We start from the raw sequence: 27,519 nt of genomic DNA, 5'->3' as shown, positions 1-27,519 counted from the left end.
AGTGGGGCCATCCTGTCTCTTGCCCAGAAGATGGAATGCAAACACCGGTTTCTGGAGCTCCATTCTGGCGAGTAATGTCATGAATGTCTGATGCAAGTCAGTGGCTGACATCAACCTGACCAACCTATCCATATGTGGTGGGAGTCCAGCCAGCGGACTCAGGATGGTGGAGGAGAAAGTAGCCAATCACGAAGAGGCCTGACAAAGACTAGGAAGACAACTGGAGCCCCATCCATGGGGTGAAGTGGTGGGAGGGACGGTCTGTGGACCCAGAGGAAGAAAGACAAATACTGCTGTTGTCTCTGCAGAGTGGGACAGAAGTCAAAGCCCCCCAGGTTGGTGTGTCTGAGACCGTTTATTATTCATTCATTCGCTCATCTACTGAGCATCTACCAAATACTAGTAGGCTGGTCCTGAAAGGAAGCCATTCCCTGCTCTCCCAGTAGGAGGACCAGAAAGGAAAACCAGACAATGACAGCGCAGGACCAGAAAATGTAGCAACAGAGCTGCGTCAGGGCTGTGGAGCACCTCACTCCAGCCAGAGCTGGAGTGGCAGTGAATCATTCCCATTTACCAATCGACCATTCTGTGCTGGAGCTTGGTGCCCCCACGCATGACCTCATTTATGTCTTATCACAACTGTATAAAGCAGATGTCAATATTGAGGCTTGGCGGAGTCTGCTTGCTCGCTCAATGCCACATCAGCATCAAATGCTGGGTTGAGGATTTGAAGCCAGGAACTATTTTGGCTCCAAAGCCCATGCTCTTTTGAATGACTCAAAGCCCACAAATATAGAACATCTATAGCCAGGAACACTCCCCCAAAGACTCTTTGAAGATCATTCTACCCCAAAACACAAGAGAGAAAGATAATAGAGATTACAGCATGAGACAGAGAAAGAATTAAAATAGTGCTTTTAATATAATTTTCAGCAAATGTACAGTGTGTACTTTACATCACATATTTCTAAACTGCTCATCTGGAAAATATAAGCTGCAAAAATACAGAATCCCACACTCAAAATCTATTGAGTATGTGCTTTTTTTTTTTTTTTCCCCATCCCTTCTGTGAAACAGGGTCATTTTTACCACCCCCGCACCCTCACCCCGTTGTAATCCAGCCTTGGCTGCTTTGGGAAGAGCTGTTGGAGCCTTCCATCAGAGAAGCATTCTGGAGAGGGGGGTTTCTAAAGCGTGTCAGCAGGTCCTCCCCACAGGAACCAAGGGAGGGATAGGCCAAAGGGAATTTGCACACCTGGTCAACATTACTCTTTAGCAACCCAGGAAAATTGCCTACTGCAAGGGTTCGGAGGACTCCTGACCACAGACAACCTCCTCAGTCCTCATCACAGGCCTGTGCTGGGGGCCTCAAAGGACCACTCGCTGGCCGGATAATCCACACAGGGACCCTTGGGTTCTTGGGCAGGGCAGAGCACGCTAAGTCAGGCCTGCGAGGTCTGTGGATAGTGGCGGGCTGTTCTCTGGAGGAGGAGGATGAGGGCCAGGCCCTCAGCTTCTCACAAAGGAGTCTTCTGAAGGTGAATGTGACTCGGGGCAGGTTTTCTCAGTCTCAATGTCTTGGTACTCTGTGCCTAAAAAGGGAGGAGGGAAGAAGAGCCAAGAGGAAAAAGAGATCGGTCTTTTCTGGTTTTCCTATTTTTTTTTTAAGGCTTATATAATACCATCAGGGCTTTCCAGTAGAATGGACAAGAGCAGAAGTCATGCAAGGAAATACTGGGTTTTGCTCCATGTAACCCCAAGGAGCCAGATTTTAAGCCCAGAGACCTCTGTGAAGGCCATGTCTTTCTGAGAAGCACATTTTTCTAGGTATCTATACCAACCCTCTGCTAGAGGTTTCTTCTCTGGGAATGAGTAAGACGTATCCCAGTCATTAACTTGTCCTCATCTTCTGTAAGTCACCAGGGACAGGCCCTGTGTTCTGGGACACCAAGTGTCACTGCAATGCCTGCTGGTGGTGTGGCTGAGTGCCGGAGAGCACCCACCTGTATCTAATGTCATGCTTTCTCCTCCAGCATCCTGGACACTTTTCTTTCCAGCCACAGGATGTACCACACGCTGCATCAAACAATCTCCTCACTGGGGCAAGGTTTTTGAGCCTATGCCACCCTTCCAAAAGAGATGTTGTGGCTTCGTCTAAAAGACATTAAAAACCCAGCTAGTCCCTGGGATGATTTACGAGCTGGGTTAGGTCTCACTGAGCGTGACATGAGGCTCTGCTGTTCAGTGATAGGCACAGTGGAGACCTACAAGTCCCCACTCATTTACTTGTCCTCTTTAGACTCTGACCCGGTGACAGAAAAAGGTGACAGCGGGGAAATGTCACTCTTTTCCTCAGGATTTTCCAGCTGAGATCTGGCTTATAGGAGGCAGCCCCTGTGTTCAGAGCAATTCAGAGCATCCTTCCTCAACTTCCGTGAAGATCAAGTTCTTGTGGTCTTGGTTGGGGGTGGGCTCTGCTGGAAGCCTGGGGAACTGGGAGCTGGGCAGGGTAGGACAGAAGCGAGAGTTGGCGCTGGTTCTTGTGTCCAGAATGAGCAAGATAGGGGATGATGAATGGCCAGGACACTTCTACGGATGTGGCTAAGGTGGAAGAAGGAAGGAGGGGTGTGTTTAAAGGTCTTTGATGTTTAATTACTAAGGTAAAAAAGTTTTTTCTCATTTTTGATTCCTGTGCCCGTAGGCAAAATTTTGCAGAGGTCTCACCTCCAGCTCTTGGCTCATTTCTCTATAAAATACAGATTTCTGGGGCGCCTGGGTGGCTCAGTGGGTTAAGCCTCTGCATTCGGCTCAGGTCATGATCTCAGGGTCCTGGGATCGAGCCCCACATCGGGCTCTCTGCTCCACAGGGAGCCTGCTTCTCTGCCTAGTTGTGATTTCTCTCTGTCAAATAAATATTTAAAAAAAAAATACAGATTTCTGTGGGGGGTTTTCCCAAGAGGAGATGCCCTGCTGGCATTGGAGCTTCCTAAGAGGCAGATCTGTGCTCTTGAGTTGGTGATGATGTGGTGTAGTAGAGCACTGGTTCAGGAGTCAGACAGACCTGGCATTGGTTCCTGATGGCCTTTCTATCTGTGTGACCCTGGGAGCCTTCAGTAAACTAGTTAACTGATCTGTAAAAGTGGAAGAAATTAGACTTACCTTTAACTGCTGTAAAGCTGCTTGGGTGCATTGCCTGGGACCGTGCCTATGACACCTGGCATGTAGGTAGCAGGCTCTTACATGTGAGCCCCCCAACCCCTTCCCCCTTTGAGGTGCTGGACTAACCTATGTCTTGCTTGGGTTCCTTCTGTAATGCAACTTCCTACACTGCGTACTTCCCATTCATCTTCTGACCTTGGATGATAAAACTGAACAGTTTTGACAAACCTATCACTGACAGCTCTCTTCTATTAAGTTAGCATGAATTTAAGAAAAACATTATTTTGGGGGATTTAATGGCAAGATGTCAACCCACAGAATGTTTAAACCTCCAGAAAATTTACCATTCTATTTGCTTCTAGAAGAAGAACACAATCACTTTGTCTTATGGAAAAATATTCATAATTTTATGCTAAACATCAACTACTAATTGTTGGCCTGAGTCATTAATGCAAAAATAGAAACATCTAGAAAGTCTGTTCCTAAAAGTCTAGTATCTGATAATAGAGTAAGACCTATCCAACCAGTGGCCAGCGTTGGTATGTCTGAAGGCCCTGGGCCAGAGCCAAAATTCTGGGGTTGATGCTGAGGAACATGGCGGTGCCTGTGGGAGAGGTGTCTGGGGTGTCCCCACTGAAACTGATGACCGGCACTGAGGAATGTGTCTCTGATGTGTCAGAAAATGTATCAGAGGAGTCTCCTGTTTCCTGTTACTGTCGGCTTCTGGTAGGATACCTCATAGAAATTGATCACTGGGCTCTCTGGTTAAGACCCAGAACAACACAGGAAGAAGTCCCCAGAAGGCAGCTGTCGTGGTGTCCTGCTGGTTATATTAAGAGGCATGTGAGAGTGGGTAGGACCCACAGTCCATTTGAGCCCGAGTCCTCCGGAGGAAGCAGTCCCTATGGATGGAGAGGGATGTCTCACTTCTTGCTCAGTAGGCAGGGGGTACCTATAAACCTAAGATCATGGGCTTTGGATCCACGCAGACCTGGGTTGGAATCCCAGCTCTGCTTCATGGCCTTGAGCCAATTCTGGAAGCCTTCCCTGCCTCCTTTTCCTCTACTGTACACTGATGCTGCCTCACAGGGCTATTGTTGAGATTAAATGAGCTCCTATGTGTAGGAAGCTGGTTCACAGTAAGTGCTCAGTAAATGTTAGGTACTATTATTAGTTTTTATTAGTGTTTACCGATTATTCCACCTGGTGTATTACTGCCAATGTTTCGTGTTGGTGGGAAGGGATGTGAAATACTGTTTGGATTTAAACTCATTCCTCTATTTCCTCCCCCATACCCATTTCACTGCCTAAGAAAACAGGACAATTACTGTGGCAGAACTATGCAGTATCGGAGCTGAAAGGAGCTGTAGCTCAAAGTCCCCTATAGAGAGAGAGAGGATGTTGCCTCCGTTGTAAACCCTGCCAGTCATGGCTACTTACCTCATTCTTGGAAAATGGGATACCTGCCTTAGACTCCTGTGGGCAGTAACGTGGGGCTGATGGACAGCTGGCTGCAGGCCCCCTCCAGCACATGACCTGGCCCACGCTAGAGCAGTCTCAGCTGCTGGAACCCCACCCTCCCCCCCACATGCGGTGCTACTTCAGAACTCAGCACACCCCTGCCCTTGGCCACTGTCTTTGTAAATAAAGCTTTATTGGGATACAGCTCATGCGTTTGTTTACACATGAGCTGCTCTCCCGCTACAACAGAGTTGAGTGGCTGTGACAGACACCGTATGCTTCTCAAAGCCTTAAAATGTTTACCACCTAGGCTTTTACAGAAAGTCTGTCCACTTCTTCCGGAGGTCGTCTCAGGAGAGCGGACCTCCTGCCCCCATCTTTCTGGCAGATACCCACTGCTCTTTAGTTCTTGGTTCTAGACCATGCCCCACACCCCCTAAACCTTCCTCATTCCTGAATCCAGGAGGCTGAACTTCCCATCACCATGAGTCTGCCCTCCTTGGGCCCAGTCAGAGCTGGGCTCTTAATATTGTTATTCTATTGCTTTTGTGTGTGTTCAGGTCTGTCTGGCTCATGGAACTGTGAGCTCTTGGAGGATGGGATCGTGTCTTTTTCATCTTTGTAGCTGGTCCAGAATCTTAAGGAATGAATGAATAAATACATGTTTAGAAACGGTCAAGCTCATACAGTACATCCCCAGATGAAACTAACCCTACAAAGGGAAATCACGCTACCACGTGCCTGATTTCTGAGAAGAAGGAGTTCTGTCCCTGCGTCCAGGGCAGTCACAGACCTCTGAGGTATAGATCTTTGCTTTTTGGAATTTTCCATCTTAGGCCTTTTAGCTGTTGTCCTTTCTGCCATGATGACCAAGCACTCTGATATCCCCTACAAATTTGAGAACAGGGAGGCGAGGGTAGGTGGCTGTGGCCAGGCAAGGTAGTTTCCATGTGTTACCCTGGGCAACAGGCCCCCATAAGAGGCATCCTCTTAAGGTTGGGGATCCTTCAGTTTTACAGGTTTATTCATGAGCAGCCATAATCCCCTAGGGAGCTGGGTCTGAAGGCTATCATTTAGGAGAAGTTGCTCCAAGAGGTTAGGTCCTCGCACTGTTCAGAACTCAACAACGCGGACTGAGTTGGAAGCAATGGTATAACGAACAAGGAGGAAGGGCAGAGGGAGGAAGCAAAGGATGGTGGTTTATGTTCCACACTGATTTTCTAGGCTGGACTTAATTTTCACTAGCACATTCTCTTGGAAAATGTGGCACCTCTTAAGTATTTGGCCTGGATTCTGACGTAGAGGAAAACACAGCTCATGGCCGAGAAGGCTGAGGGAGAGAGCAGCAGCATGAACTCAGCAATCAAGCCCCTACTGTGTGTCTGGAACTTTCTCCCGAAACCATCAAAATGGGCAGAGAAGAACAGCACAAGACAGCGAATCCTGGTTTTCTCCCTTCCTCTAAATCAAACCACACCAAATACACACACAACGCTTGAGGGGAACTCCACCAAGACCGTAAGAGAAGTTTCTCCTGTCCCGCTTCTCCCTCTGCTCTACTGTATGATTTCTCGACACTGACCTTTATTGCTTTAATGTTGCCCAGTACAGTACGGCTCTGGCAGGCCTGACTGGGTGGAGAAGAGATCACCCTTGTGAGGACCTGAACAGCACGCAGCAAGAAAACCAGCCTCGCAGGCTCCTGGAAGCCAACAGTGACTTTTCCTCAGTGGGTTTCTCTGTGAGTGTGTGTGTATATACATACACACACGCGTGCGTTTTATTTTCTCCATTTCACATGTTCCTCAGTGAATGGCCTGCTCTCGAAGTGTGGAAGATAATCCATTAGCGACCAGGTTGAACCTGTTTCCTGAGAAAATTCCTCCGGGGGTGGTGGGGTGGTCATTCCCAGGGACTGGCCGGGAGCCCCTGTATGGAACAATTCGGCAGGTCACCTCAGAGGACCTCTCTTGCTCCTTCATTAGCCAAGAGGAAAGCCTGCGTGTGGCAGCCTTCTGGAGTGGCAGCTTTCCATGGGGGGAAGGGATGGGAAATCTCGCCATGCCTGAGTGAGGGGAAACTCTAGGTCATCCCTGAAGACAGGGAAGTGGATTAAATCAGGGATTTAAATGTAGAGACACCACTTTAAAATGTATAGGCCTAATTTTTTAAAAAATCCTCTTTAGAGGAAGCTATTGTACTCTAAGGTGGTTGAGAAAGAAATGATTTTTATGGAGAGGCACACTCCTTCCTGTTTGGAAGACATTAACAAGCCTGTCAAAGGATTCCTTAGAAGCTCTTGGCTTCCCCTTATTATTTTGGCTGCTAAGTACTACCAGCAAACTCCTTACAGGGGGATTGGGAGAGGAGGCCTCTCTTGTTCCTTCATTAGCTGTGAGGAAAGCCCACATGCTGTGGCCTTCTGGAGTGGCGATGGCCCCAGTGTGCCTTGACGCTTCCCAGCCTTCCTCTGTGGAAGTGTGAAGGAGCGGGACAGGCTGCTGGTCATCCCTGACAGAGGCCTCCAAACACCCAGATGTCCCAGAGAGACATCTACTTTTACGAAATGTGTTGACTTCATGTGCAGGAATAATATCGGTCAAAAAAGCTTCTTGGTCTACATGTAGGAGTTAAAAACCTCTGTCATAAGTTGCGGCTAAGGGAGGCTTTTTCATCCATCTCTGGGCACGTTTGACTAAGATGGCAGAGGAATTTGGAGCAGGAGAGAGAGAAGCTTGGTGTTCACCTTCTAGGTTTATTCTATCCCTTACATTTTTGTTTTCTCTAAGTCCAATGGAGCTCTGGCCAGGAAATCTTTTCATTCAAAATACCTCTGAAAACCAAACATATGACCGAGAGGCTAGAACTAACGCTGTACGTACAATGGTTCTTTGTAGCACAAAAGGAAAAACCCAACACCAGGCTAGGTTTCCTGTTCTGCAGGAGGAGAAACGTTAAAACTCTAAAAGGTGACACGTCGTGCTTTATGGCCATCTTGCAATGGGGGACTTTAAGTTCAGATCCCGTTGCTGACAAAACTGAGCCCCGGAGGTGTTTTCCTTTTTCATCTCAACATCTCCTTCATCCTAAAATCTCAGGGGGAAAAAAAATCCAAAATGCAAACCGTTTTCAAAAAAACCTTTCTTTTTAAAGCCAACGGCCCCGTGAAAACACGAGGTCAGCGGGGCTCAGCGTGTGTGTACTGAGTTTGGAGAGCTACGCAGAAGGCAGTGACCTATGAGCAACACATTTCAAAACAAAACTCACCCCAGACCTGTACAGAACAGTTTCAAAGCCTTAGGAATGACAGAGCATACATATTTTATGAATTGGTTGGAGAACAATCCCGCCTCTTACTAGTTAACATACTGATGAGTGTCCCCATGTTCATGAACAGGGACGGACTAAAACACACAGAAGGGTGGTTCTGGAAGCATCCTGTCCCAGGCAGCTGATCACGGTGGCCCCGCACCACGACACAAGCTTCTCTTTGAGTCGTCCTTGCTCGGTGGGGCTTTCTCTAGTTTCCGACTGTCGCACGAACTGCCCCATTTACAGTGTGTGTGAGAAATTGGGCACAACAGCCGTTCTTCTCCCCACTCTTTTCATTCCTGATTCTTTGGTTGCCCTCCGGGGGAACTGCACATCTGGGTCTCAGGCAAAAAGGCCAACCAACCAACAACCCTTGAGATCTTTCTCAGGGCCATGTGTAGCCTGGACCAAGGTCACGGAGGAAACACAAAAGGAACGTTTACTGGGCCACGTGTGCGCGTGCGGGCTCTCCCAAAAGCTCTGTTCCCTTACGGGAATGGCCTTAGGAGGCTGATACTGCTGACTCCCAAGAGCTTTTCCCACGATTCCCCTCCCAAACAATGAGGTTTGCCTGCTAGCTGCTGGAGAGTTAGCCACGCCCAAAACACAGACTGAGGTCTCTTCGTTCAAGACCAACCCTAAAAACAGTGACATTTTAATGCACTGGACATGCGGTGCCTTCCACGACCCCGTGGGTCTATTTACCATCACAGACCCCACAAACGGCTTGACAGCTCATGCTAGGGGATCATCTCTTCTCTTGCCTATCCCCAGAAGCACCGCACCCATCCACACAGCCCACATCTAAGCGTGTCTCCTCCACGAGCTGAAAAGAACGCCTCTCGGAATGTGAAATATGAATATAAAAGGGCTTCCCATGACAGTGATCACTGAATCACGGGGAATAAAGCCAGAAGGCGAATTTGCAATTCATCACATTATCCCCTGTTGTCTCAAATATGATTCTTTTAAAGGCAGGCTGCATAGACACTCTTTCTCAAGCGTTTTTTTTTTTTCCTTCTCGTAGCACATGGTATATTCTTGTTTTTGCAGAATATCCAAATGAGGATAAAACGATAAAAAAAAATTACAATAGATTAATTGCATCCCTTGAATCACATTATATTTTTGGTGCATTAAAAAAAGGAGGAAAGGAAAAACCAACCAGCGTCATAAACTCAGCCTAGAGAACTGTGTTAGTGATTGAAGGGTTAACACGGATTTTAGAAGTGGTTAAAAATAGTATTAGAGGATTATACATACAACAGTTTGAAATTCATATGCATTGCATTTTTTTTCTTTAAAAATGGCAAAATGTTTGGCAAATGTAAGCAAATGACTTGGACTGTATGGGTTTCACCGGCTCTGAGCAAAGTCAGTCATAGCCAGGTGAGGCCCACTGCTTCCTGAGGTCACTCTGCGGGGCTGGGGGGTGCTGCGGTGGGGGGAGATGAGGTGCTGGCCCCCCACACTTGGCTCCCCCCTTGGGCCCTCAGTCTTGAACATGAACATGGAGCTGGTGAGAGGTGCCAATTAGAGACTCCAGCACGGATCACCCATTAGCATCACTGAGAGAACTCTGGGGCCTTGAACCACAGGCAGACTGGGTGAGTCGTCTACACCGTGACCCATATTGCGAGAGTTGGAGGAGGGGGCACCCGCTCCTCCGCCTTGCACGCTCCCCACCCTCGCGTGGAGGGGGCAAGTGGCACGGGGTGTGTGTCCCTAGTGCTTATCCTGGCAATGTTGCCAACTTGTGATGTGTAGTAGACTTTTAAAAAAATTTGTTTTGTATGTGTATGTATATCCAGAAACGTCCATCCTCCAAGCTGGCCACCACGGTTCCCTGAATTTAGCAGTGCCTGTTGCTTGCAGCTGTTGGCATCCCGAAAAAGCACGAGGTGCCTTCAAAGAGTAGACTCTGGGCCCCAGCAGGTTTGGACGTCAGACACACGATCCCACGCTCTCCTTATTCTGAATTCTGTCTGGCTCTGATTTTAAAAGGACAAAGGTCGTGTTGTGTGTGTGTGTGTGTGTGTCTCTGTACGGAGTTGGTTTTTTTTTTTTTTTTTTACTTTTTTTTTTTTCCTAGGAAAAATGACCCTTGGATTGCTAATACAGAGTTCAACCTCCTTCCATCACTATAAAACGGACTCCATGTTTTCACACCACTCATGATCTTCAAGGTTATAGATAAATTTTGTCCTATGGGTCTGGCTTGCGGGCACAGGGTCCCTCCCCAGATTGTCTAGGGTCAGAGTAGAGGCAAAGAACTCACTGGTGCTCAGCCCGCCCTCGTGGTTTTTGATGTAGCGTTTATAGTTTTTCCGCAGGCACTGCCACGTGGTCGTGTAGAGGACGAAGGCGGACGACTTCAGCACGATGGCGATGCTGACGTACAGGTATCTGTAGGCCACGTTGTCATACAGGACACAGGCGCCTTGCTCCCCGCAGAACGTGCTCCAGAACAGGCAGGTGGAGTCGATGCCGGCCCCGAAGATGAGGGGAGGGGGGATGAAGCCTGCAAGAGGGGGAAGGACACGTCAGGCTCGGGTTCTGCAGGCTGGTCTCACACAGGCACTGCACTTCCCCCTACAGGACCCCCCCCCCGCCCCCCAGGGGGCTCCAGGGCATGGGGCTGGGAAGACTTGAGTCTGAACCCCAGCTCGGCCTTCACCTGTGCATGGTCTTGAAGCCCCCTGGGCCTCTGTTTTCACATCTGCAAAATGGGGATCCTATCACTCCTGCTGAGATTGCTTGAAAGACTGACCAAAGGAACCCCCAGAAAGCCTTTAGAAGGGTGTCTGGAACACACTAGACAAAAGGAATGGTGCTGCTACTATTTTGAGAAGCAAAAGCCGGTCTTCCCGGAAGGGACCGTTCTTGGTGTGGAAGCAATGCATCCTCCTAGACGGAAACGGAAGCAGGGACTGTACTCGGCGTATCGTGTTCTGGGGTGGCCCTTCTAAGGTTGTGTGAGTAGAGGGAGCCAGGACCAGAAGGGACCCAAAATGGAATATGAGTATGCTTTACCTTGTGTCTATACACACACACACACACACACACACACACGTCCTCATATGTTATGCATGCACATGCGTGTACACAAACACATATGCACACATACGTGTGTACGCATGTATCATTTAAGATGAAAAATGCCTGCATGCTAACAATTTCCCACCCCCTTGACGTTCCCACTGCATTGAATCCTTTCATTCTGAGCTGGAAACTGGTTTTAAAACCTTCACTAGAGAGCATTCCAAGCGCTTTCAACCAGTGATCAAAAGTGGCAGAGGGGTAAAAACTAGTCTCCTTCATTCACGTCTGTGTGTCTTGCCCTTGTCCAAGCTCAAAGGTGATCTGTCCTGGCTGCCCATTTAAAAGCATCCAAGGTGTTCCATCCTAGAAGAATTAAATTGGAATGTTTGGTGTGTGGCCGGGTCATCAGGATTGGGAAAGCATCCCCTGGTCGGGGGAGGGGGAGAGTTTCATCTGCAGTATGGGAAATCAATGGAGGGTTCATTAATACAAGTTAACTGCCTCACAAAAAAAGGATCCCTAAGGCCAGAACGTGGTGCCAATCGTATCCAGGAAGAGACCTCAAAAGCAGAACGGGATCACTGGAAGCAGGTGGCAACAGATCCGAGATCCCAGCGCTGGGGTGGCCTGCGATCCAGAGTGTTCTTTCCGGGGCCAGCCCTGGAGGGTCAGAGTTCCCACGTTTTATCAAGGAAGGTCCCCTCTGAGAATCTGATGCGATGAGATGCATTTTGCTGGACTAAGGATCTAGATCAACCCGCAAAATGACACTCTTGTTTCAGGCGGTTCGTGGACGCCTGAAGTCCATTCACAGTCACCAGAATTAGAACACCCGTGTTATATAGGCTGTATCCTTCCCTTCTGAGGGGCCCTCCAAGGGCAGCCAGGGAGGGAAACAGCACTTTCTTGGTTCTAACGACAGGCCTGGAATGGGTGTGGGGGAACTGCACTGCCCCATTAGTGCAGATGAGGGGGGTGCAGAGCTCCCGGGTCCCCGGGCGCCTCAGCCCTCAGTCCAGCCTTACCCCTGCCCAGCTCTGCCCCTTGTGAGCCTGGAAAGAAACCCCAGAAAAGGAATTTTGGCTGTTCCCTCTTTTCAGCTTGTAGGTCAGCTTGGGTCCACTGGAGGTAAAGTCCTCATCCCAGGGTTCTCTGCCCCAAAGTGTCTGAGGCTTTCCTCGCCAACCACTGGGCATTCTCCCAGTCCCTCCCACAAATGCCCTTCATTTAACTGAACATGAGCCCACTGGACTGTCCTAACGACCACACAAGAGAAACTAAGTCATATTCCACATTATGTTGGTAAAGAAATGGAGATACGGAGCCAATGAAAACTGATCAGGGAAAATGGGACAGATCTGGCTGTTCCTATGGCCTGGGGATCGTTTGAACCCATTCACCGATTTCTCTGGGTTTTAGGAGTTGGTGATAGCCCCCAAGTGCTCCTCCCTCCTCTTTCTTCTCTCTTGAGGTCACTTGGTCCTAGCTTGCCCATCACCAGGCGAGGAGTTGCTAAGACGGACAGCAGCTGACAACAGCTCCGCCATGGGAAGGGACTGACAGCACAGGGATGCCTTGCGCCCCCCGCCCCCCACCCCCCTACTCCTGCCACCGCCCCCAATGCAAAGGGGCTGGAAGAGTTGCAGGCAAACCCACACTGGGCAAATCAGGTCCTATTTTCAGCACATGGGAGGAAATTTGCAATATAAAGAAGTCATTCTTTAATACTTGCTCCGACCAAAATAGCCCTCTAAAATGCCACTATGTAACTCCTTCACGTATCCGTATCTGTGCAAGGGTTTTAAAAATATTGTGTTATCGTTAAAGTAGGGCATCCTTCTTTGTGCTAGCCGTGTCAACTTTATCCTGCCTACTGTCAAGCCCCATTACCAGATGACGCAGCCCTGGAAGGAGTCAGAAAAAGCCTTCAAACAGAAATTAGAAAGCTAAGTGCCTAAAAAGTTTTTCGTATTTTGGAGAGCCTTTGTGAGAGACAAGAAGGAACTTTAACTTGAGTCGAAAGCCTAGAGGTGAGTCGCTTCATCTCTTGGTGGTTCAGTTTCTTGATCTTTTTAAAATGGAGCTCATATCGCCTGCTAGGACAGGGTCAAGGTGAGCACCCGTACTAATTCGTGTTGTGCACAGGTCCCGTCCTCCCACATGGCCAGAGCTCCTGTTATCTGATTCAAGCTATACGATTCGGGGTAGCTATTTAAACTCTGGGTTTCATACTTTAAGTATAACCTTTATGAGGTTCCTTTTTGATCTCTGGAAAAAAAAAAAATACTGGCTTTTCTACCCAATTCACCTTCTCCTTTATAGTGACTTAAAATTCTTCCCCAGGGGCGCCTGGGTGGCTTAAGACTCTGCCTTCAGCTCAGGTCATGATCTCAGGGTCCTGGGATCGAGCCCTGCATCATGTTTTCTGCTCCGCGGGGACCCTGCTTCCCCCTCCCTCCCTCTGCCTACTTGTGATCTCTGTCAAATAAATAAATAAAATCTAAAAAAAAAAGAATTAAAATTCTTTCCCAAAGGGGAGCTCTGGCTATCAGGTGTGCTGAGGGTACCAGCGAGGAAGAACTGACTGCATCTCTTTCCTTAGCGGTCATCCCAGCACTCACCTGATTAGTCACACGAGGGAGTCCCACCTACGGCTAATTCTCACATGCGGCCACTCATCATTCTGTTTATCACTCAGGTGGGCCAAATAAACGCTTGGGCCATCCCTGCCAGCTACGACCTCCCCAGACGCCAATGGGAAACTTCTTTACAATGGCAGAAGTTACTGAAAGGAAACCTCATTAAAATGGAGTAGGGAGGACAGAAGGGGGAAGCCATACAACAGAACTGACCATTACAGACCCCAGCAGGGAAAGACGTACGTTGCATCTCCTACAAGAAATGGACTACCCGGAAACTCAGCCAGTGAGAACCTGTTCTCCATCACCCTGAACTCTTGCTCTTTTTCTCCAATGAACTTTCACTCAGGACCCTCCCAACGTCCTCTTCCTCCTCCAGAAAGTTAACCTCCTCTCCTCTGTCTACGGCAGGACTCGCCTATGGTTTTGCGGTAGCTTACATGCCCCGAATTGCAATTCTGTTATTCTCAAACACCCCCCCCCCTTTTTTTTTCTGGTAAAATAATAGGCTTTTACTTTGAACGTCCACATTATTTTAGTGATCAGAGTGGGATCCAGGTAAGACCTACAACAGCTCTGTGAGCAAACCGGTGCTGGTGTCCGGAGCCAAGCGAGCTGCTTTCCTGCTGAGCTTAGCCTTTGCAGGTAGGTAAGTTTTCTCCTGGATTTCAAGCTCTGCTCTGTGTTTGGAGCTCTCCAGTCTTTATTCGGGATCTGTTTTAAGGCTTTCTTCTTTCTGAGTACTCATTTTGGCCTTTGTAGGATTCCTTTTGGAATCAGGTCATTCCTGTTGAAAAACCATGTTTAGGACATTTTTGTTTCTCTAGAGAATACATCTCTAAGAAATGGGGTCCCAGCCCTCAAAATGCTGTAGGGGGGTGCCCTCCCCCTGAGACCCCAACTGGTTTTATGTTTAAGAACGGCTGACCCCCTTCATGCATATTTCTAACGAAATGGGCCAACTTAACCAAAAGTCACTGGAACTTGATGGAAACTTCCATCTTCCTAAATCGACTCTTCTCAAAATGGATTGGGCAGGCCTGGCTGTAAAATTATCAACTGAAGGGGAAGCCTGTCTTGACTGGTATTTTGAAGCTTCCAAACGTTATCAGGAACCTGAAATTTATATTAGCTAAGACAAACAAAGAAAAAAGGGCGGCTGAGGCCACTCTTCCCCTTCCCTGTTCTCTTTGTCTCAAGATGGAGGGCAGCCCCCTGGCTCAGGTCCAACCTCTGACGCCATTTTCCTGTAACTGCTCTGCATCTCCTCTACCCTGCCCCACGTTAATCCTTTCTCTCAACTTCCCTTTCCCTCTGAAGGAACTTCTCCCTCCTCTCCCAGACGTCTTTAAAGTTAAGTCTCGGAGCATCCAAATAAGCCCCACATTTCTTATGTTCCCTGGAATAAAGCCAAATTGTGAGCCATCCTTAAAGACTTTCCCAAAGTGACTGAGGAGCCCCATAAGGTTTGCTCAAGAACTTAACAGAGTTATTCCCATTTACTAACCTGGTTTCTTGGATTTATTAGTCCACAGGCTTGTCGGTGAGGGCCTGGCCAAGCAATGGATGAAACTAGCCCAATGGGAATAGCCTGAAGGGGATTTAGAGAAAACAGACCCCTAACTTTTGGCAGGATGCTAGAACACTCTCTGGAAAGCTTCGCCGAGCAATTACAGTAGCTTTTCCTAAGCCTGTTGATTGGAACAAAATTCAGGTTTGCACACAAAAGCCTGTTGAACTTGTTCATGACTATTACAATCAACTCCAAATTGTTTTTAAAGAACATTCTGGTCTTCTTTAAATGTAGAATCCAGCCAGGGAGCACTGAACTCAATTCATTGTTTGTTACTGTTCTGTACACGGTATTTTCTTTCTTTTCATTATTTTTTTGAGAACGAGCGAGAATTTGAAGATTCTCCCTACTCAGCACGGAGCCCGACACAGGGCTCGATCTCCCAGCCCTGAGATGACCCAAAGCCAAGAGTTGGATACTCAACTGACTGAGCCACCCAGGTGCCCCGGTATTTCTTCTTTAGTTAAAAGGACCAGGATGGAACAGGAAACTGCCCACCCCAGAATCAATTTGGCAAATCAGCTCACTTGTACCGTAGATGAGTTGCCTAAAAGAAAGTACTAAAATTCTTAATTTTCAATGCTGGCAAATTAACACCCCTAAACAAAACCAACCCTTCCCTGATTTCTGCTATTACTACTAAGGGCCAGGACCATGGGACAACAAACAAGGGCTGTAGGCACCTGCAGCCTTCTATCCAGCCTTCCTGATGTCCTCTTAATTCCCAGTGGTGGGGCTCTTCCCAATCCTCTTTCTGCATGAGCTCAGAGAAACCAGTCTCCAGACTGGGAATGAATTTGTCTTTATTGACCCCAGAGCTAAATTCTTATCGCTCAAGCCCCTACCTCAGGTAAGAAACCAGTTCAAATCGTGGGGAATCTTTAATAATCCTCAACAGCTTCCCATCTCTGGACCTATTCCCCCCTGCTCTGGCCCACTGATACTCACCCTTTCCTCCTCATTTACTTATCAGGCTCAGATTTCTTAGAAAAATATCATGCCAGAATTTCTTTTTCCTAAAGAACCTGACCGTAGTAATCAAAATAGCCAACCAGGTGAATTAAATGACCCTTGGGCATCTAGTGTTTGTTCCAATTCTGCCTGCATCATGGCTGAGTCTGGGGACACCCATCATTTGTCTCTATTGGATCAGATACCACCCTTTAAAAAAAAAAAAAAAGATTTATTTATTTATTTGTCAGAGAGAGTGAGCACAGGCAGGAAGAGGCAGAGGGAGAAGCAGGTTCCCCGCCGAGCAGGGAGCCTGATGTGGGACTCAATCCCAGGACGCTGGGATCATGACCTGAGCCGAAGGCAGCCGCTTAACCAACTGAGCCACCCAGGCATCCCAGCTAACACCCTTTCTACAGGCAAGATGTTCCATTGATACTGGCAAGATCCACAGTATACCTCCCATCAAGATTCAAACAGACCCCTCAAAACCTCTCTCCAGAAGTAATCAATACCCTATAAGGAAACCCTTCAAGGCATCAAGCCCATAATAGTAGATTACAGGGCCCAAGGCTTTATTAGCCCCTGAACTAGTCTCTGTAATATTCCTATTTTACTCATGAGAAAACCCAGTGGCTGCGGATGGAAGTTCATCCATGACCTCGAAGCAATAAGATTACTATCCTTCGGGGGCGCCTGGGTGGCTCAGTGGGTTGAGCCGCTGCCTTCGGCTCAGGTCATGATCTCAGGGTCCTGGGATCGAGTCCCGCATCGGGCTCTCTGCTCGGCAGGGAGCCTGCTTCCCTTCCTCTCTCTCTGCCTGCCTCTCTGCCTACTTGTGATCTCTGTCTGTCAAATGAATAAATAAAATCTTTAAAAAAAAAAAAAAAAAAAAGATTACTATCCTTCGGTACTGGCTAATTCCCAACCCCCATACACCATTGGTAGCTATTCCCACTCAAAGGAAATTTTCACTGTAGTTGGTCTATGCAGTGCGTTTTTTTCAGCATTCCAGTTGATAAAGAGAGCGAATGATGTTTCTGATTATACCTAGTCGGGAATGCCCCAGGGGTTACAACAGAGAACTTTTCACAAGCCTCACAAGTTGATTTGGATGATGTTTGTTACAAGAGAGAGGATTTCCTTTTCCGCTCCCTTTCTTAACCTTTTTCTTTTTTTTTGAGAGAGCACAACCACACCCACACACGTGTGCATATGCACGAGCACGGGGCGAGAAGCAGAGGAAGAGCGAGAGAGAATCGTCAGCAGCCTCCACACCCAGGATCTCATGACCCTGAGATCACGACCTGAGCTGAAATCAAGAGTTGGATGCTTAACCGACCTAGCCAGCCAGGTTGTTTTAAGTAAGCAACTACTTACTTTTGGCCCTTAAGGGTCAGAGAGAAATTGCAGTTGCCTCGAACTCAAGGTCGACAAAAGGGCACCTGATTTCAGAATAAGGACTACGTTTGGATTCAGGTAGTTTTCACGGCACCCAGAACTTCCCAAAACCTAAAACTAAGCACCATTTAATGAGTTTTTCTTTTGGGGGGGGGAGGTGGGGGTTAGATACAGTTGAAATGAGATTCCAGACTTTTCTCTAACCTCTATATGCTTTCGAAAAATTGACGAACCTGACCCTATCATTTGGAAAGATCAGGAAGACACAGGTTTTGAGACTTCAAAGAAAAGCCTAACGAAGTCCCCTGTCCTCGGATATTCTAATTATCAACTTCCCCTTTCCCTGCTTTTATGAGAGGGGAAGCAATGTCCTTTGAGGACCCAACCAAAACATGGGACTACCATCAACCCCTAGGGTACTGGGGCCTCTGCGGCACAGCGATATCCCCCCAAACCCTCCCACCTCAGGGCCCTTCCTGCCACTGCCCATTTATTAAGGCGAGAAGACCCCCTCCAAACATCCTTGTGCCCCTCGAACAGAGGCCTGAATCTTCCTCACTCCTACCAAGGAGTGAGGCAACTGGCCACCAACTTCTCCTCACACGACTTTCTTGAGGCAATAACCGTCACCTGCTGTTCTCTCCACTTCTGACAGACCACCGTTTGACCCCCTGTGACCATGTATAGGAAAATCCTCTCACTAAGGCAGATTTTTCATGGTTTTTTGGTGGTGCTCTTAAAGGATGAAAAAGGTAAATAGGATAGGTAGGTCATTGCAACTCTTTTTGAAGTCACTGAGGCAGTCCCTTGATCTGAGTTACACATCCATTCATGCTCATGGCTCAGCCCAGGGTGAAACCACAAACATTCAACTGACAGTCCAGTTTGCCTTTGGGGTAGCTCACAGCTTTGGAATATTATTAAGGTTCCTGGGCATTCCAGACTGGACTCCCTAGAGGTCAAAGGAAAGCACCTTGCTAATATTTCTACAAAAGGGCTGTTCGTAAGGAAGCCAATAGCCAAACCTCTGTCATGGGCCAAAGGGATGTTCTCATAAATGATCATTTGTTAAAATTGACTGGAGATGACCGGCCATAGGCCCCAGAGAAGGAAAAACAGTATCCGAGATCTAATAATTGCAAAATAATAACATAACATAATAAATAATAATAATTGCAAAATAACAAAAAAGAGAGCTCTGCTTCAGACCAACTAACTCGGCCCTACCAGAAATTCTAAAATTCCCACTACTTACAACTGCACACGTATTAAACCATTGGTCTGCTGACAAAATGATAGCGTGTATGAACCAATATTGGTGAGGAAATATTAAGAAGGCTGACAATGTGTGTGCCTCACTTGACCCCCCACTCCTCCGTCCAAAATAACGATGCAGGGAAACCTGTTTCCGTTGCTGTAGGGCACTTTAAATTACCTAACGGGCCATTCGAGGTTTGCAGATGAGTTTCATAAAGTTTTAGTCATGGTTTTGTACGTTTCTTACAGGCCACTGCCGCCTCTGTGGCTAAAATTCTGTTAGGAGAAATGATTCCCACCTGGGGAACTCCTCTGGACCTTCATAGTGATCGGAGACCCCATTTTACCAGTCAGGTACTTTGCACTGTTTGGCGAGTTGTAGGATACTCTCATTGTGCGTCCCACCCTCAATCCTCAGGGTTTCGTGAATGGACTAACGGTGCCAGGAACATTCCACTGGCAAAATCTGTAGCTCTCCCAAAACCTTGGCTTGAAAGCATTGCTTTTTGCTTTCTAAATCTCAGCTCCACCCCTACTGGGATAGGCACAGGATGTCCAGTGTGCTTGGTTCCTGCCTCCTTTTGAAAGAGCACTCTAGCTGGTCTTAAGGAGTGTGTTAACCTGAGAGGTAAGTGTGCTCCTCCTCCTTGCTGACCTAAGTCCCTTGATCTGTAGCAGAACTGACTTGGAGATTTGCAGACCACTGGCCTTGAGAAGGACCAGAACTTTGCCAGGCTCTAGGGTTGCTGTAGACCTTGCCCTTGACCCCATAGATCACAGTACGCCTGCACATCACAAAACAGGACCCGGCTCCCTGAGCATGGACAGAACGTCTGCAGCCAGCAGCACTGCATCTGCCCGTGACTGAAAAATATCAGAGGCCACTGCATTCCCTTTGCTGATGACCCTGAACTTTGGAAACTTCAACGCCAGGTAGAAACCTCAGAGTTGCCTTTTGGACAAGAGCCTGCCTTCTTCCCACGTGGTCAGCCTCCTGAATAAAGCTTATGTTCCTTTCCGATCACAACTCGTCTCTTGGACTATTGGCCTCTTGAGCGACCAGAAGCCCAGCTTGAGTTTGGTAACATGCTGGCCCACGGTTGGTAAGATACACTTCAGTACTGTAAAGGCCTAACTGCTTCTATAAAAACAGCCATGCTTCAGTGGAACAATCTTTTCAGTGTGCCCTCCTGGGAGATGAAGACCTTGAACATCACCCCTTTGCAAACCCAACCTTTGGTCTGTTGGAAAAGACACCTCCAGGAAGATTCTCTTCAACCTCGCACTGATTAACCAACACTGTGCAGCCAAACGCCAGAGAACAGATTCCTGGATTCACATGACACATCCAAAGACAGCACCAAACCCTGACTGGGCCTGCACCCCATCTGGTGACCTGAAACAAAAGATTTCCCGGCACCGAAGCAGACAACATCTGAAGGGATCCGTGGGCCAGGCCTGTGAGAAGTTTCCAGGCTCAACAAAGTCTGTCTTTTTCATTTGGAAATTAACAGACTCTAGAGTCTTACTCAAAATTTACAGTTTCTGGATTCTCAACTTCACCGTATTATTAGTAACATCTATGAGTTCTGGCACTTGTTTTGAGATAATGATGCTGCTTTTAAACGTCTTTGAAATTTCGCTGTTTTGCAAAAAGTTCACCAGTGATTGCTTGTGTTTATACATGAAGTGTAGCTTCTAAAATGCACGTGGTGAATTTTTCAGGGGGGACCAGAGGTGTCCACTGTTCTATTCTCATGAGTGCTTTGAGGGACTCCCAGGAGAGAGATGTGACTCTGGGGTTTGTCTCTGAAGTGGGACTTTCCTTCCCTAAGCTGGAGTGAGGGCCAATAAGTAGTGTCAGATGGCTCCTTTCCGATCTAGGATCTTGTTTTAAAACCTCATCACACAATCTGGAATGGTCATGTTCCTTTTGATTTCTGTACTTACTGCCTCTCAAACCTTTGTAAAAACACCGTACCCAGTAAGGACACGATTCTCCACTCACTGCCTGAGACTTCTCCTGCTACCTGTCCTTGTTACTTGAATGGGATGACCTCAGTAGGCTTCCCATCTGCACAATGTCCCCACCTCCACGGGCCACGAGGGAAAAAAAGGCCACGGAACTATGAAAACCTGACTCTTGCTTAGAGATGCTTCTGGAGAAAGATCTTGATCAAAAGGCGAAAATATAGAAACAAAGGAACACCTCACTGAAATGGGGTGGGGAAGATAGACTAAGAAGGCACACCACTCACAGGGTCAATCACAGGCCCCAGCAGAAGAATCATCAATTACGGTCATAAAGAGGGAACCAAGGACACTGAATCTCCTTTAAGAAATCCACCGTCGCAGCAACTCAGCCACTGAGGACCCATCCTCAAGCTGGACTTGTGCTTTCCTTGAAAACAACCCCGCCCAATCTCCTCCTCTTTTCTCTGTAAAGTTCCTCTCCTTTGTTTACAATGGGACTTGCCTGTGGTTTCGTAAGTAGCTTGTATGTCCCGAATTGCAATTCTGTTATTCCTGAATGAACCCATTTATGCTGGTAAATAACTTTCACTGTTAAGGTTAACACAGTATCGACTCTATTAACTACCCCCTCTCCCCAGCACTGTGTGGGGCGGTCCTCTCTGTATATCATAAGCCCCCTCCGTAACCCTGTAACACCCCCTATTTTATATGCAGAAAAACTGAAGCTGGGGGAGACTACTTATTTGTCCCAGGCTTGACATTTCCAAACTCCTAATCTCCTTACTAATTCAAAGTTTGTTGATTTGAAGAGAAGATTTTAGGCCTCTTATCAGGGATTTCCAGGGCTATAGAAAACATCTTATTTACCCTCCCGATAAGCTCCTGGGAATCAGGTGGCTGGCCGAGGGCTGCTCTGAAGCTTTCCAAGGCAAAACACAGAAGGGTTCTGATATTCGCAAGGAATGGAGGGGGAAACACGCACACAAGGAGGTTCTGATCTTTGCAAAGTGCAGAATCCTCCCTTCTCCCGGGTTGTTAATGCATTGAGAAGGTTGCAAGACTGTTTTGTAAGCAAACTCAGTATTTTGGAGAACATCTCAGGCAGCTCTACTGGCAGACGCTCGTCAGGACAGAGCTGAAAGCTGCCTTTCTTTCAAGCACAGAGCTCACGCCTGTAGGTTTTTTGGTGGTTTGGAGGCTATGAGAGCTTAGGAACTGCAGACAGACTCTGGATTCCGACTCTGCCACGTGAGAGCCTGTGACCCTGGGAAGTCACTCAACTGCATTGAATCTCAGTTGCATGGTCTACTAAAACAGGCACAAAATGGCCTTCTGGTAGGGGGCTTTCATACAGATTACATGAGACGGCATTTCTGAGAGGCCCTCGTGGAGCAGGCTCTTAACAGACCTGGTTCCTTTTCTGCTTTTTGGCTACCTGGAAATGTGGCCCCTTGACAGCATCCTCTCTAGCCAAAGAGCTGCAGAACATTCTTCAAGCCAAGACTCTGAGAATGACCCCGACTGCCAAGAATCCTTCATGCCGTAAGAATAAGTCTGGTGTGGAGGACAATCAGCTGCTTCCAGAAGGGAAGCCCAGTGTATACAGTGTAAATTAGTGATCCTGCTGCTCTGAGCACCTTCATACCATTACGCCCTCCAGTTCCTGAAGAATTCGGAGGGAGGGTGATAATGGTGCATGCAGTCTTTTAGAAACTGTGTGTTTTAGAACACGGTTCTTCCTGGAGGCTGCGGTGGCATCCTCTCCCTCTTGCCTTCCCTTCTCCCTGTGTCTCCTGGGGAGGAGCTCATGGACGGAGTGGGCATGGACCAGTGTCCCGTCACTGGGAGGCCGGGAGCCCGCTGCATGTCGGGGAGGTATCTGGACACTCTGTGCTACTACAGAGACTATGAAAGGGATTAAATCTTACTTCCTATTACACTCTGGCCCAAACAGCAGCCATATATAGGTTTCAATGCAAATACATTGCACTACTATTCAAGGAAATGGTCTCTGTTTTCCTGAAATCTATTAATGGAGATTAAACCCCACGGTCTTTTATTTTGGCTATTTAATTCAGTCCCCTGGTTGAAAAAGTTGGGCCTATTTATAGCCTTTGGTCTAAACTTTAAAGGTGAGCTTAAAGGTTTTTGTAAGAAAAATAAGTTCACATACCTTTTGGAGACAAAATAGAAGCTGAAAATGACTCTGCCATTTACATTTCAAAAAATCTACCCATTCTTCTGCATTTTACCAGTCAAGACTTGAAGGCACCACAGAATCTTCAGCCTAATAGAATTACGGTCACGTCCAGCACACGTCCTACTGGGAGGGCTGGCGGAAAAAAGATTCTCTTTGCTTCAGCAATGCCAAGGATGTGACTGGACTATTGGCACTGGCCAGCATGGCCCCTGGGTACTTGATATTCCCTTTTCTTAAATCTGGGACATTTGGTGGTACTACTTTGTTCTCACTTCATTCCTGGGCTCCTTGTTAAAGTCACTAAGGCTCAAGGAGCTTAAATAACCTCCCAAAAGACACCCAATCCGGAATGGCAGAGGGGGCGGGAACCCAAAGCCATCTGGGCCTGCCTGCAGAGGGGTCCACGGTGAAAATGCGGCACCACCTTAGCACAGGTAAGGAGTGGATCTTGGGTGATGGGGGTACGTCAGGATGTCGGACACATCATTGCTTCATAGATGTTTGCTGAATCAGCAAACAGAGGCATACGTGAGTGGGAGGGGCCATCGCACTCCCACCCCAGACCAGCCCACAGCTGGGGGGAGTGGTTTCTCCACTACGGCTTCCGGCAGGTTGTGCTGACTTCTGCCAGAGCGCTCATTTCTTTTGCCTGCCTGGAGTTTCCCAGATGTGCCGCTCCTGGAGTAGCTCCTGAATCACTCAAGACACAGGGGTGGTTTGCTTAAAAGACACGTGGGTTCAGAGGTGTACCCGGAGGCTGATGTTCTCCGTGCTGTTTGCTTGGCGGGTGCTCTGAAAACTGAGAGGGGGCCTCTGTGGGAGGAGAGTCTGACGGTCAGCCCAGTCCCGACAATACCCTTGAGACAACTGATGGAGGGTAAGGCTTCTCCCTACGCTCAGTCCCCAGGGACTGAAATCCTCTGCTTCCCCTTGTGTTTCTGTTGGTTCTCTCATGCTTTCCTCTAGTCGATTGTGGGGGGTTTCAATAGATGTTACCTCCACCACGTGCTTGCACCTGTCCTTGCCTTTTTACTGTTCCGCTGCTATGCCCTGGTTTGCTGCTTCTCCCTTCGCTTCCTAATACCACACCCTGCAGAACCACCCTGCTCCCAGGCGGATCTCCCTAAATCAGAACTTCCAATGCATTTCCACTTTCCCATCTTTTGTCATTTGCTCCCCACTGGCAACTACTTAACCAAGTAAAATAATTTTCCCCCTTGAAATTCAAGGTCCAAACCTATCTATCCAGCCCTATATATATATCCCTGATATTTGCTTCGTTCTCCTACTTGGAGCCCCATGGAGGCAGGATACTGGCTCCTGCATATTTTTATCTTCTTTGCAGCATCTTGAACAGGGTCCTGGACGTAGCAGGATCTCAGTGCATATCTGTTTCCATTAATTTACTTGGTGTAACATCCACAGCATGCACTAGACCCCAGGGGCAAGATTGTGGACCAGACCTTCAAGCAGCTGGTTTGCCAATACTCAGAGAGAAAAGCAGTGATCAGGACATTTGCAGAAGGACGAAGGAGGACGGATTTGAATGCATCAGCAATTCTGCTATGAGTGGGACATTCCGTTTACTCTGGATTTACTGACTCAGGTCAGTGTCCTTCTCTCCCCACTCAACTTTTGCCACTGTCCCGGCTGACTTCTCCATGGATGTGCAGTCCCTCATCCTAGCCTTTCATCAACTTTTTTTTTTTTTAAAGATTTATTTACTTATTTGGGGGAAAGTGCACGAGCAGGGGGAGGAGCAGACAGAGGGAGAGGGAGAAGCAGGCTCCTCATTGATCAGAGAACCTGATGTGGGGCTCAATCCCAGGACCCTGGGACCATGACCTGAGCTGAAGGCAGAGGCTTAACCCTCTGAGCCATCCAGGTGCCCCTCAACAACTCTTTCTTAAGGTCAAAGTCCTTTACTTCCTTTCCTCTCTGGCTGTGCCACACCCTGGGCTTTGTCCTGTCTCCCTGATCCTGCCTACAACCTTGATCCACCATTAACCCCACTTTGGCCATCATCCTTAGTTTCTCTGCCCCACCTCCTTTCTAGCACACCTGCCATTGATACTACCAACCACGTTCCCACTTCTGCTCCAGGACTGCGGGGGAAGCTCCCTGAGCCACACCGACCTTTGCCACTACTGTCCCTGCTCCTGTTCTATCAATTCCTTTCCACAGGCATTTAAAGCAACAAGAAAAAAAATCTCACATTCACTTCTGGGTCCTACCTTCTTTCTTTATGCTCTGCACAGCCAAGAATCTGGGAAGAGTGGGCTCCCCCTGCTGCCCCACTGCCTCAGGTTCTGCCTCCCTGAGAGTAGTGCCTCAGAGTATCCGACACCACTGGCCCCATGTGGCTACTTAAATAAAACTCAGTAAAAACTAAAATTTATAGAAGCCCCAGTTCAAGTGCTCAATAGCCACAGGTGATGCAAATATAGAGCATTTCCATTATTCTAGAAAGTTCTACTGCACAGTACTGGTCTATGCCACTCCCAAATCTCTCTTCCTCCGGGTCTTCCTGTTTCAATAAGCAACGTTCCCATTCATCATGTGATCCGAGCCTCTTTAAGGAGCTGTCACTGTGGATTCTTCCCTCTTACATACTCTCGTGTGTACACTTCCGTTCAGAGACTTAGCCTGGATGGTTCTTCTTCTACCCGTCCCTCCCCCACCCAGGCCATCAGATACTCCACCAGCTACTCCGTGGTACTGGCGGTGGTTCAGTCCCCACATGCTCATTCTCCCTACAGCACACATGGTGGGCTTTCCTCAAAGGCACAACGGCCTGGTGACTTCCTGGGTAAAGTCCATCCATGACTTCCTCTGCCTTAGAGATAAAGGTCAAACCTGTGGACAGGGCAGCCACCCCTGCCCCATCTTTTGCCCTGCACACTCCAGCCACACAGGGCTTCCTGCAGCCCCAAACATGGTGCTCCCTCCCAGGCTTTTACTTCTGCAAGGCCCTCCCTATAAAGCAGTCTCCCGGCTCACCTACATACCTCTTGCTCAGTCTTCATGTCTGAGGCAGACACCACATGGTTTCAAATCCACACCCCCGCCCCCACACCAAGGCCAGGTTCAGTGGCTCTTCCACCCATGTTGCACCCGTGTTGACACCATCACGTATCTTGCCACACCCCACTGTGATGCTCCATTGAGTTCCCACTACCCATCTACAGGGCCAATCACAAAGGCCAACAGGGTCGTGAAATCTGATTTCTCGGTTGACCCCTCGTTAACAGTAATGGCGGTTAAGCTTCTTGGGTGCTGCAGGAAATGGAATCAGGCAATTGCAAAGACCTCTTTGAGAAGCTGCTTTTAAGGAAAAGATGAAGCTACCATATCCTGCTAGAGTGGAGTTCTCTAGACTCTGGTGACCCATAAAGGGGAAACAAAAGCAGTATCATGGGTCATGACCAACTTCTTAAAAAGCATGGGAGAGAAGAGAATACATACACATTAAGGGTACTATTTTTGTGAAATTTTTGTCCCAGCTATATTAATGCATATGTATGTGGGTACTGGACCATAATGTAAAACTTATCTCTCACTGGGGATCAGTCACAGAAGTTGGAAAATACAATTCTGGATAATGCCTGGCTGATTATTCCTACAAACATGGAACTGCTTTAGGGCAACATACAAGGATCTTAACAGTGTCACATTATACAAGTGATATAATTTTCCATTCTGATTTCAAGTGTCCTGTAATTTTCATTATCATTTTAGAAATATTTTACAAATCTTATTTTTTTCATTTTGTGCTATCAAGTTATTCTAAAGGGTAACTATTTTTTGTTGTTTTTGTTCTTACCAGCTATTTTGGAGTCTTCAGCATCTGTTTAGAGGTACAGAGATTCCCTTAGAGCAACTCCACAGATGGGGGAGTCCCACCTTCCCTGGTCAGCTTGCAAGAGGACTCCTGGGAGGAGAGCTGTGCCCACTTATCTGGGCACGGTCCAGGGAAGGTGTGAACCCATTAGGTGCTCAATAAATATTAGTTTGTTGAATGAATGTGTATGTGAAACTACTTTAACATTTACAGAAATAAGGGTTCCCAACATGCTATCTGATGTTACACACTCCTTTATCCACCCAAATCAAAGCAGCAGGGGTGAGACATTATGATGCGTGCATACTTGGCCCTCCCGAGTAGAAGGAAAAAAAAAAAATCAACATGACGAATACCCTGTGGTTATAGAATTCTACAAGCCACTACAACAGGGAGTCCTAAATGTTTTAGTTTGAATTCCTACTGAACTTGTCTTAACTGGGTATCTTCATACCTAGGGCATTTGTGTTTCCTACAAGATCAAAGTAAGATAAAAAACGCCACTTAAGTTTCCCTATGTGCACCCATATCCATGGATTGGTAATAGTGGAGAGGATGCTGGGACCTTGTCCTGGGCATGGGAGGAAGGACCACAGCAGCCCACTGGAAATATTCTGCTACAGGCTGAGAAAGGAAGTGAGGGGCTGCATTTGCCCAGGACTTGCCATTCCCCAGTGAGGACCTTATGAACGACCAGAGGCCGGAGGTT

General features: G+C 47.7%; 1 protein-coding gene across 3 annotated transcripts in view; it reads right to left on the bottom strand.

Annotated features, from left to right (window-relative positions):
* Positions 1-898: 898 nt before the first annotated feature.
* SLCO3A1 (solute carrier organic anion transporter family member 3A1) overlaps positions 899-27,519 on the bottom strand; it is a 298,277-nt gene continuing 271,656 nt past the window's right edge. Inside the window, exons 10-11 of one of the 3 annotated variants that reach the window (XM_047735587.1) lie at positions 10,211-10,453; positions 899-1,592 (exon numbers count right to left, since the gene is read on the bottom strand). In XM_047735587.1, the coding sequence (XP_047591543.1) occupies positions 1,510-1,592; positions 10,211-10,453 (326 nt within the window). In that variant the 3' untranslated portion in view covers positions 899-1,509. Of the gene's footprint in view, positions 1,593-2,875; positions 4,062-9,976; positions 10,454-27,519 lie in introns of those variants that run through there. The other 2 variants (XM_047735586.1, XM_047735585.1) reach the window with 2 other exon arrangements.

The sequence above is a fragment of the Lutra lutra genome, chromosome 7 (genome assembly GCF_902655055.1).
Source record: "Lutra lutra chromosome 7, mLutLut1.2, whole genome shotgun sequence".
Taxonomy (NCBI): domain Eukaryota; kingdom Metazoa; phylum Chordata; class Mammalia; order Carnivora; family Mustelidae; genus Lutra; species Lutra lutra.
This window is presented reverse-complemented; position numbering and strand designations above follow the sequence as displayed.